This window comes from Carcharhinus amblyrhynchos, chromosome 5, assembly GCF_965287045.1.
Source record: "Carcharhinus amblyrhynchos chromosome 5, sCarAmb.v2.hapA, whole genome shotgun sequence".
Taxonomy (NCBI): domain Eukaryota; kingdom Metazoa; phylum Chordata; class Chondrichthyes; order Carcharhiniformes; family Carcharhinidae; genus Carcharhinus; species Carcharhinus amblyrhynchos.
The window spans coordinates 60793213-60805299 of record NC_137328.1 but is presented as its reverse complement, the minus strand read 5'-3'; the positions used below and the strand labels follow the sequence as shown (position 1 = coordinate 60805299).

The 12087-nt window shown below is 41.6% G+C and overlaps 1 protein-coding gene across 4 annotated transcripts in view; it reads left to right on the top strand.

Annotated features, from left to right (window-relative positions):
• The window catches only part of vps13a (vacuolar protein sorting 13 homolog A), a 405759-nt gene that overhangs the window by 146789 nt on the left and 246883 nt on the right, over positions 1-12087 (top strand). For all 4 annotated transcript variants that reach the window (XM_080188886.1, XM_080188884.1, XM_080188883.1 and 1 more), the window contains exons 24-26: positions 230-320; positions 2820-2992; positions 9075-9231. In XM_080188886.1, the coding sequence (XP_080045012.1) occupies positions 230-320; positions 2820-2992; positions 9075-9231 (421 nt within the window). The remainder of the gene's footprint in view (positions 1-229; positions 321-2819; positions 2993-9074; positions 9232-12087) is intronic.

Here is a 12087-nt window from a genome sequence, read left to right as displayed (position 1 = left end):
TAAAGTATTAGTAGCTTTTTAGTTGGAGAAAATATGCTTCATAAATCACATAATATTCTACAAGTTACTGTAGATTAATCTGTATTTTTATTAAACACTCAACTGTTTTTTTAATGAAATATATACCATTGGATGAATAATTTTTAAAATGCATATTTAAATAAATAATGCTTTTTGAAAATATAATTGAAATCTAGTTAATTTTATCTTGTATGTGAAATTTGTTTAGCCACAGAAATTATCACCTAACATGACTCCACGGTCTGTACAAAGGAGAGCAGTACACAAGGATCTATACTCTTCTGTTCTGAGTGTGGCAGGTAAGATTGTACAGTGTTTCAGCCAATGAAAATATAATATTTTCATATTGTCCAAATGGATCATCGCATTCTGCCTGTACCCTTCATTCAAACTCATTGGTGTCCTCACTTCTATATAAACATCCATCTTTTTGTGCACTTCAACTATTTCTCACCTGTGTCTCTCCTGGGACAGTGCATTCCATATTCTGCTTTCCACTTCTGAATTCACTTTTACTGCCAATGATTGTCTGATTTATTCTTGACATCTCACCCAGTTAGATTTTTGATTGTAGGCAATATGACCTGAGTTTACCTAGTCTCTTAATTTGTATATAAATCTTTTCAGACAGCTATGCTGATGAATCAGGATGAGAATAACCTGGCAAAGGAGGATACCTATACATGTTCCACATGACAATGGATCACTTCTTTAACTCCAGTTGTGATAACTTTTTAGATAAAGCACACGATCCCAGTGGCTTTTGTTTTTGGACCATGCACCAGGATCCCTTTGGTTTTCTCCCAATATTCATTTATCTCAACCCCTCACTTCTCTCTGACAATCCTCATGCTTCCCTATTTAAACTATATTCCTGTCTGACTTGTGTCCAAAATAGACTTCAGTCTTCATTTCTTTAGGCAATGACACTTGTTATTGTTCTGCATATTTATATATTCTACTAATGCTTTTTATCAATTTTTTACCAGTTTGTGTGGTTTGTTTTATTCATTAATCATCAAACCATCTTGGAATGTTTTATAATGATAAAGGTGTTATGTAATTGCTATTATTATCATCATGAAACCAGCCCACAATTTTAAATATTTCACAAACTTGTCTTAACTGTTTGCTATACATAGTTAGTATTACAGCCTCTGATTCGCACAACCCACCTCACCTCAATACTGCCATCAATGGGGCACCACATTTGGCAGTTCCAGCACATTCCAGCTACACTTTGTAGGTCATCAAGAAATGATGGCCATCATTTTTCAAAATCCATATTTTCAGATGTCTCCCTCGAGATACTCAGTGGGCAGCCCTTGACACTGTGGACCCTGAAACATGTCAGAGATCTGAGAGCAACTCAGAATGTAGAAGTCATGCACACTCTCTGGGGATTGAGCGCACACTTCAGGTGTGTGTAGTGTGGTCGTGGGCCAATGGAACGTTCAATAAATAGAAGCACTGCAGTTCACATAGACCTCCAGGGCATCAAGCAATGGAACTAAGTGCCATGTGACTGCAATGGATGACGCCCTGCACCTGTGGAAAGCTAGAAATTTGCACAAAGCCCATCACTCTTGCAGCGTGAATTGTCTGATCCCGGTCGAAATGGACTAAGTTATGTGGCCTCATGAAGATTGCTGGGTACATTTAAGTACAGAGGCTTGTGAAACCCCACAGAGGTCACCTGTGGCGCCACTGTAACTTTCAATGACATTAGCAGTGGATGCCCTCCCAAATCCACATGGTGCCAAATCCTGAAGAATGTAGCAGATAAGATCAACCAGTTTCCTGGATATAGTTTTCAAATATTTGCAGGTATGTTGGATGCTGTCTGAAAGCCCTGGGTTTACCATGGTGTCTCTGAGCAATGGCTTTCTGGGCTTGTTCTTCTGTATGAGGAGATGGTCTTGCCACCCCTTCCACTTGGTTCTGCTCCCACCTTTGGTAAACTAGGCGTTCACTCGATGTATTGTTCTTCCTTTCCTCTCTTGCCTGTGAGTGAGAAGAGTAACAGTGTGATTACCAGATTCCATGGGCAGAATTTTACTGGATCATTGATGGCGGAGCAAGCAGGTAAAATCGTGCAAGAGCCAAGAAATCAGGATCAGGCCCAATTTCTCAACTCGCGATTTTACAGGAGCCGAATTTCCAGGGCAGAATGCACTTAAATACTGATTTACATGTATTAAGTGAGCCCGGCACTAAATCATCCAGGCTGACTTTACTTTATGGCTTCACTGAAAGAGTTCCTCTCCAGCGTGCACCTGCTCTCCATGAATGGAAAACAGTTCTTAGGCCTTGCTGGTGGAACCGGATGCCATTCAGGTCTCCTAGGGAGACCAAGGGGAAGTGCCACTTTGGCACCTTGGCACTGCCAGCCTGGCGTCTGGGCAATGCCCACTGAGCACCTTGGCACTGTCCACAGGGTGGTGCCTGGAGGGGTGCGGGGTGGGGAGCCTGACAGGGGGAACCTGATAGAAGGGGAGGGGTGCCCACTGCCATTTTGCAGACGCAATCGGATTGGAGGAGATGAGGGTGGCGTGATTGGTCTGGGCGGCAGTGGCGGCGTTCATGAATGGAGTAATTTGAGGTGAACTAAGATTTTTTAAACTAATAGGAAATTAAGTAGTAAAGATAGCTCGTCTTTCAGATAGAAACTTGCTGCGGTTCATGCTAAGAAGAAATAATGCCCACATTTGTAATATTATTAATAAAGATGCATTAATTTTGATAAACTGTATAAAAATTCTCTGTGTAAAATACGTAACCAGACTTGGCTTCCACAGATTCAGATGACGAATTTTATGATGCTCCAAGCTCACCTGTGGATGAACCAGCGTTTCTGCTAGCCAAAGATAATTTACCACAAAGAGCAGAAAGTCCAAGCAAGAATCAGTTGAGAAAGCAAGAAACTTTGAAAAATATGACTGACTTTCAATTGCGATTTGAAATAACAAAGGTAATTATTTTCCCTATTTTAGACCACCAAATTTGTCCTAAAATGTTTGTCACTTTTATTGATGCTGAGCTACATTCCAGTTTAGAAAAGCTCCATATTTAATTTCAATATATCCTCATTCATCTCACCAACATATCTGTGCAGTTTTTTAAAATAATTAAAGCAGGACCTTTTGGATGACAGGGTTTCCCACTGCAGTACCTGTAAATTAGGCAAGAATCATACCAATTCCCGCCAACAACAGCAGCCCTGCAGCCATTTAACACATCAAGCAACATTGATTGGCTGGAGGCAGGATTTCTGCCCCTTTAGTTGGATGCAAGACCCACCTCAGAAATGACCAGTCAATCTGATCGGCCAGCAACTCTATAATCCCAGTAGCATTTGTAGCAACAATGGGCAGAATTTAGAACAGGTGGCATTCTTATAGTCCAAGTCCCAGAGTCCAGATGCAGAAAGGTGCAGGAGTTTTCACAGGGTGAAGATAGGAGATCAGTTTCGGCCTAATGTAAAATTAAGACCAAGTTGCTGGCAGGACGGTCATAATGAGAAATTTACAGGCCCAGCTGCCTGCAAACCCACCAGTGGAGAGCAATAAAATTCTGCCCAAACTGTCTTATGTGCGGAACTTATTAACTACCAAGTCATTTATTTTTACATGTGGGGATCTATAATATATTGTTAGTTTTCTTGTGAATACTGCTTTATCATCTAAGTCTTAAATTTAGTTGGATTTTAAACTAATCATATACTAAATATTATGTGCATTTTCCTTGTAGTAGAAAAGTTTCTTGGAGTAGGCAAGGGAACAAACAAAATGGGATTATTTGCTATGACTTGTGTAGGACTATCCTATTTTATATTACAAGTTATTTCTATGTTGCATCCAGTTGTATCAGGCCAGTGTACTACATGTTTTAAAATAAAGATCAGTGCTGCTTTAGGTAAGTTTTACTTTGCGTTTAAATAAAAATGCAAATGTTTTCTTGAAATGTGGATATTCATGTGAGTACTCAAGACTATCCCACTCCTAGGTAGGTAGTAAACGATATACTAAATTTAGCAATAGTGGTTTCTTAAGCTATTGCTAAAAGTTTAAGCTTTAAATCGGAAAGCTGACTGAGGTAGTCAGCAAAACCATTATCGGAAATAGTTAATCCAGCAGAAGACCTCCTGAAAGGAAAGGAAAATACCTCCTAATTAAAAACCAACAAATAAAAGACACCTCCTGCTGTTACTTTGCTTTTGTCTTTGCTGATGTTTTCTTCACTTTGTCCAATTGTCACTGTATCATACTAGCAACAACTGAGTATGTTCCACGTTGAATTATTTAAAGGGACTATAAAAGTACTTGAATAATTTACATTCTTGCTACCTGCGTTTGGTAACTCTGCCCTAATTCCTCCTTGTGCAATTTGGTATCAATTGAATGGTACTGCTCCTGGTAGTGATTTGGGATGTTTTATTATATCAAAGGCTCTGTATGAATGCTAATTGTTGTTTCAGGAATTGTTCAAAGATTATATTGATCTTTGTCTGCTCGCTTGCTTCTGCATACATTTGTCAATTACCTTGAAACATAGTTGATCATGATCTTGTCGAATGGTGAAGCAGGTTCAAGGGACCATATGGCCTACTCATACTCCTAATTTGTATGTTTGCCATTTATCCATCTTTTGGATGAATTGGCACTGTGCCATACAGATGTTCTGCACAAGAATAGATTGGGCTGTATGCTTCACAAAGTTTACACCTTTTTGAAACTTTTGCTCATGAGATGTGAGCACCACTGGCAAGGGCACTACTTATTGTCCATCTTGAATTGTCCTTGGTCAGGCGATGGTGGTGATCCCTCTTCTTGCACTTCTGCAGCCCAAGTGATATAGATACATTCATAAGAACATAAGAAATAGGAGCAGGAGTAGGCCATCTAGCCCTTCGAGCCTGCCCCACCATTCAATAAGATCATGGCTGAATAATTCCATTTTCCTGCTTTCTCCCCATAACCCTTAATTCCCTTGTCTGTCAAAAACCTATCTACTCGTGACTTAAACATATTTAGCGAGGTAGCCTCCACCACTTCAACGGGCAGAGAATTCCAGAGATTCACCACCCTTTGAGTGAAGAAGTTCCTCCTCAACTCCATTCTAAACTATCACCCCCCTTATCTTGAGGCTGTGCCCTCTAGTCCTGCTGTCCTTTCTGACCGGGAAGAATCCCTCTACCTCTACCCTATCCATCCCTTTTGTTATCTTATACATCTCTATAAGATCCCCCCATATCGTTCTAAACTCCAACAAGGACAGACACAGTCTATTCAGTCTCTCTTCTTGGTCTAACCCCCTCATCTCTCCCCTGCACTCCTTCCAAGGCCAAAATATCCTTGCGCAAGTGCGGCGACCAAAACTGCACACGATACTCTAGCTGCGGCCTCACCAGTGCCCTGTACAGTTGCAGCAAGACCTCCCTACTTTTATATTCTATCCCCCTCACTATAAAGGCCAGCATCCCATTCGCCGCCTTGATCACCTGCAGACTGGGTTTTTGCGACTCATGCACAAGGACCCCCAGGTCCCTCTGCACCATAGCATGCTGCAGCTTTTCACCCTTTAGTTAGTGATCCCTCCTCCTATTATTTCTGCCAAAGTGAATAACCTCACACTTGCTATCATTATACTCCATCTGCCAGGTCCTCACCCACTCGCCCAGCCTATCCAGATCCCTCTGCAGACTTTCCACACCCTCCGCGCAATTTGCTTTTCCACTCATCTTCGTGTCATCAGCAAATTTCGTCACCCTACAGTCAGCCCCCTCCTCCAGATCATCTATATAAATAGTAAATAGTTGAGGCCCCAGCACCGATCCCTGCGGCACTCCACTAGTCACCAACTGCCAACCAGAATAGCACCCATTGATACCAACTCTCTGCCTCCTATTAAGACAACCAATCCTCTATCCACGCCTACACCTTACCCCCAACTCCATGGCTCCTAACCTTCTGAAGCAACCTTGTGTGGCACCTTTTCAAACGCCTTTTGAAAATCAAGAAACACCACATCCACCAGTTCCCCTCTGTCTACCACACTAGTTACATCCTCATAGAAATCCAATAAATTTGTCAAACACGACTTCCCCTTAACGAATCCATGCTGCGTCTGCTTTATCAAACCATTCTTTTCTAGGTGCCTCGCTATTTCTTCTTTGATGAATTTTTCCAACTACAGACGTTAAACTAACCGGCCTATAATTCCCTGCCTTTTGCCTGCTACCTTTTTTGAACAGCGGCGTAACATTAGCCGTTTTCCAATCTTCCAGCACTTCCCCGGAATCCAGCGAAGTTTGGTAAATAATCACTAAGGCATCCACTATCTCTGCCATTTCCTTCAGAACCCTGGGATGCATTCCATCTGGTCCTGGGGACTTGTACACCATCAGTCCCATTAGTCTATCAAGCACTACCTCTCTAGTGACAGTAATCGCATTCAGGCCCTCAACTCCTACCATCCTTCTATCTTTAATATCCAGCAAACTATTCGCATCCTCCTCCATGAAGACCGAGGCAAAAAACTTATTTAAAGCCTCCACCATTTCCTCAACTCCCACCACTAAATCCCCCCTCTCATCCTCTAAGGGTCCAACATTCACTGTAGCCAGCCTCCTCCTCTTTATATGTTTGTAAAAACTCTTGCTGTCCTTTTTTATATTTAGTGCTAGTTTAGCTTCGTAGTCTATCCTTCCTTTCTTTATCAACTTCTTAGTCATTCTTTGTTGATTTTTTGAACCTCTCCCAATCTTCTACTTGCCCACTACTTTTAGCCACTCTAAACGCATCAGCTTTTAATTTAATACTCTCCTTTATTTCCTTCGATAACCACGGCTGGTTATCCCTTCTCCTACATTCCTTCTTTACCATCGGAATATATTTCTGCTGAGCACCAAAAAAGATCTCCTTAAAGATCCTCCACTGTTCCTCAGCAGTCCTACCAACCAATCTGCGTCCCCAATCTACATTTGCCAATTCCTCTCTCATCCTATCGTACTCCCCTCTGTTCAAACAGAGGACACAGGTTCGGGACCCTACTTTCTCATCCTCCATCTGCATCAAAAACTCAACCATACAATGATCGCTCATCCCAAGAGAATCCCTCACAGCAAGATCCCTAATTCTTCCTGTCTCATTACACAACACCAGATCTAAGAGAGCTTGCTCCCTCGTTGGTTCCATCACACACTGTTCAAGGAAACGATCCCTACAGCATTCCAAGAACTCTTCCTCAAGCCCACTGCTTCCGACTTGGGTCAACCAATCAATATGCAGATTGAAATCCCCCATAATTATCGCCGCTCCATTTCTGCACGCATCATTTATTTGCTTGTTTATAGCCCGCCCCACCTCCAAGTTGTTATTTGGGGCCCTATAGACTTCACCCACCAGCGTCTTCCTCCCCTTACTGTTCCTTATCTCCACCCACAATGATTCCACGTTCTGCTCTTTGGAGCCTATATCTTCCCTTACTACCACCCTGATATTATCCTTAATCAGCAGAGCTACCCCACCCCCTTTTTCCTCCCATCTATCCTTCCTAAACACTTGATACCCCTGGATATTCGTCCTCGTCCTCGTCCTCGTCCTCGTCCTCGTCCTCGTCCTCGTCGTTAAGGATAGAATCCCAGAATTTGGACCTAGCGACAATGAAACAATAGTGATTAACTTCCACCACAGGATGGTGTACGAATTGCAGACGTTGTGTTTAGTGGTTCTGAAATATACTGTCAAAGCAGTCTGAATGAGTTGCTGCCATGTAACTTGTAGAGTAAGATTGTTGCTGTGAGAAAATGGATAGAGTGAATGTTCAAGGTTGTGAATGTGATGCTGCTCAAGCGGCTGCTTTGCCCTGAGGTGTCAAACTTCTTGAGTGTTTGTGCACCTGACTTGTAGTTAGTAGACTTACTTTGGGGAGTCAGGAAATGAGTTACATGCTGCAGCCTTTGTTGCTGTTTTAGCCACAGTATTTATATGGCTAGTCCAGTTCAGTTTCTATTCAATGTTAACACTTATGATGTTGATGGTGGAACATTCAGGAATGGAAGTATCATTGAATGTTGTTATAATCCGGGTCAGAAACTCCAAGGTGATTTTATGAAGTTAGCCTAGACCACAAGATTTGCACTTGAATTTTGGCACGGGTATGCATAAAATTTTTTTATCGAATAAAGTTTATTTAAAAAGACAGTACACACACAGAAAATTAGCAGTAACTTCTACTTTTATGTTTCAATTCGAGAGTCAGTGCTTTTAACTTCCTAGTTTGTTAGAGTACTTCATAGAATCATAAAATCATAGAATCCTTCGTGCAGAAGGAGGCCATTTAGCCCATTCAGCCTGCACTGATGGCAATCCCACCCAGGCCCTATCCCTGCAACCTCACGTATTTACCCTTCTAATCCCCCTGACACTACAGGCAATTTAGCGTGGCCAGTTCGGCTAACCTGCACATCTTTGGACTGTGGGAAGAAACTGGAGCGTTCAGAGGAAACCAGTGCAGATACGGGGAAAGCGTGCAAACTTTGCACGGACAGTGACCCAAGTCGGGAATTGAAACCGGGTCATCCTTGGCGCCGTGCGGCAGCAGTGCTTGCCACTGTGCTGCCTTTTGGATTGATTGCTTACCCTGCTTGTTTACATCACTACTGCTGCATAATTGGTAATTCCCTTGACTTGATGCCAGATTTAAATAGCAGTCGGGAAAGGGGAGGTCCACACCACAAAGATTGCTAGATGTTGTGAACAGATTTCTTTTAAGGTCATCAGCAGATGTCATTGCTTCACTGCTGACTGCAAAATCTGGGCTATTGATTACTTCTGCATGCTTGAAACCACCCATCCTCACCAACCTCCTGATAAATGCATATCAAATTGATTGCAGAATTTTACATATTAAGGTCAACACAATACCTAGGAAAGAGACAAAAGATGATACAAAAAATGAGATAATAGGATGCATCTCATTATATGGAATTTTGGTTTCAAAATACAGTTTGCATTTTTCTAATCGTTATAATTTCGATTATGCCTGTCTAGATGTCACTGGGAATTTGTCGTCATGTAGAGGGTATTGAAAGCCCTGTACTAGAACTGGAAATATTAGGACTTGGTACAGAGCTAAATGTCCGAACGTATGATATGAATTCACGTACTTTTCTGAAAGAAGTCAGCTTAAAATGTCCAGAGCAGACAGGTAAGAGGAAAACAACTTAAGTAGTTTTATAATATTGCATTAAGTGGTGGCGTGGTGGTGTTATAACTGGATGAGCAATCCAGAGACCCAGGACAACAATTTGGGGACCTTGGTTTGAATCCCACCACAGAAGATCTTGAAATTTGGAAATAATGATGACTATGAAACCATTGTTGATAATCATAAAAACCTATCTAGTTCACTAATGTCCTTTAGGGAAGGAAATTTGAAATCCTTACCTGGGCTGAACTATGTGACTCCAGATCACACATAGCAACCACAATTATGTGATTGGCTTGCTAGGTCACTTTGGAGGGCATTTAAAAGCCAATCAGTTCAAGGGCAATTAGGAATGGGCAATAAATGCTGGCCCAGCTAATGACAGCCACATCTCATGAACAGATTTTTAGTAGATAGGTATGTTATGAATACCCAGATTTAAAAATGATAAACTCTGGAATTTTTGTCCATCGTTTTCATTCTTTGATTTGAGTTGTGAGAAATATTAATAGTTTATAAAACAAGGGGTGTTGGTTAGCTCTGGCTGGATGGCTGGTTCAGGATGTGGAACAACATCAACAGTGCAAATTCAATTTCCATACTGGTTATTTTTGAAACCTGGCCTTTTCAACCTTGCACTTCACCTGAGGTGTGGTGGTCCTCAAGTTAAGGCCCCATCAGTCAGCCTATGGTCATCTAAAACTGTGGTGACTTTATCTCTAACAGTTTATGCAACATATCTGATTTCCAGGCTACTGCTCTGTAGCTGACCTCAAGCGTAAACATTTCAATTGTGGCCCATAATGCGTTCATTTCATTCTGGATCAGTTCTAATTTTCCGAATTGGTACCCTAGATACATGCCAAAATACATTTGTTAAATTAGTGATATGTTGGTGAATAAAATACTTTTTAGCTTTATTATGTTTCTGCATAGATGCCACAAATATCTCCACTGTCAGTTTTTACTAAAAATTACCTTTCACTAAGATTGATGCCAGGCAGCAAAGGCTCAATCAGAAGTCTTCCAAAATCTCCAGTCTAAAGTTGTGAAGAATTCATCTGCACAAAGTCAGAATATCTTATTTTGCCCAAATCCTGTGAAAGAGCTATGGTATGAGAAACTAAGAGGAGCTATGCATATAGGATTTCATCCCTGTGATGAAACTAGGAAATCCATCCAGAGCTTAGTGTAAAGGTAAATATGCTTTGCCAAAATAAAATATTGCAGATTCTAAAAATTTGAAATAAACACAGATGGTCAGGCAGCATCTATGGAGGGAGTTGATCTATCAGGTTGATGACCTATAATGAGAACTTAATGGTCTTTTGTTTGATTCAATAATAATATACATCTGGAGTAGCCCTACTCCTTGATAAGGTCGATTAAAAATTATTTTAAAGATATATTTTGCCTCCAGAAGAATACTGGCTGTATTGTTCCATTTATCTGAGGGTTGCATAAATAGCTCAGCTGGAATCAAACTGCCTGAGAGTCGTTTCTGCAACATGTAGTCCCTGCCCCACTTGTGAATATAATGAATTGCAGTAGTTTCATTCATCAACTTTAATACAACTTTACACTGAAGCATTTTTTAAGCATTCCTGTGCTGGACATGCAGTTGTCAATCTAGGCATTCTATTTATCATGGAGTATCTTGTACTAAGGCTCTCTGAAAATGTTTTAACTTTTTTTTTGGTAAAATTGATTACACTCTGAGCAACATGGATATGGTAAAATTAAACATTCTTGATAGGAATTTAATTTGTGACAAACATGAACTCTTGCTCATATTTATAAATACCAGGTCTCTCTGGTGCTACAACGACTTTGGAATTTTGCCTTTTAACTTTTAGTTCTGCCTATCAAGATGAATCACTGAACATGTCACTGCATTAAATTTTATCTGCCACTTGTCCTCACATTTCACTCGCCTGACTGTCCTTTTGAAGTTGATCATTATGCTCCTCGCAGTTCACAATGTTTCCAAATTCTGCATCATCTGCAAATTTTGAAAGGGGCAGTAGTGGCCTTGTACATCCATTCCGAAATAATTATTATAAATCGAGGAAAGCAGAGATGTTATCACAGAACCCCACTATTTACCTTCGTCCAGTTTGAAAAATCAACCATTTGATGCTCTGAAGCAAAGTTCTTTGTGAAACATTAACTGATCGGCTCGTCATGCCAGCCGATTATTGGGGTAGGTCCCCACAGCCGAGAATCATGTCTGATCTCCAGTGATGGCCATTAAGGACTGGATTGGTTGTCAAATAGGAGGCAGAGAGTGGGGGTCAACGGGTGCTATTCGGATTGGCGGATGGTGACTAGTGGAGTGCCCCAGGGGTCGGTGCTGGGGCCTCAGCTTTTTACCATTTATATAGATGATCTGGAGGAGGGAACCGAGTGTAGGGTGTCGAAATTTGCTGATGACACCAAGATTGGGGGAACGGCAAATTGTGCGGAGGGTGTGGAGAGTCTGCAGAAGGATCTAGATAGGCTGGGCGAATGGGCTAGGAAATGGCAAATGGAATTTAATGTTGGCAAGTGTGAGGTGGTCCACTTTGGTAGGAATAATGGTAGGAAGGACTATTACTTACGGGGCGAAAAACTGCAGCAGGCGACGGTGCAGAGGGACCTCGGGGTCCTTGTGCATGAGTCGCAAAAACCCAGCTTGCAGGTGCAGCAGGTGGTCAGGAAGGCGAATGGGATGCTGGCCTTCATAGCGAGGGGGATTGAATATAAAAGTAGGGAGGTCTTGCTGCAGCTGTATAGGGCATTGGTGAGGCCGCAGCTGGAGTACTGTGTGCAGTTTTGGGTGCCGCACCTGCGCAAAGATATTTTGGCCTTGGAGGG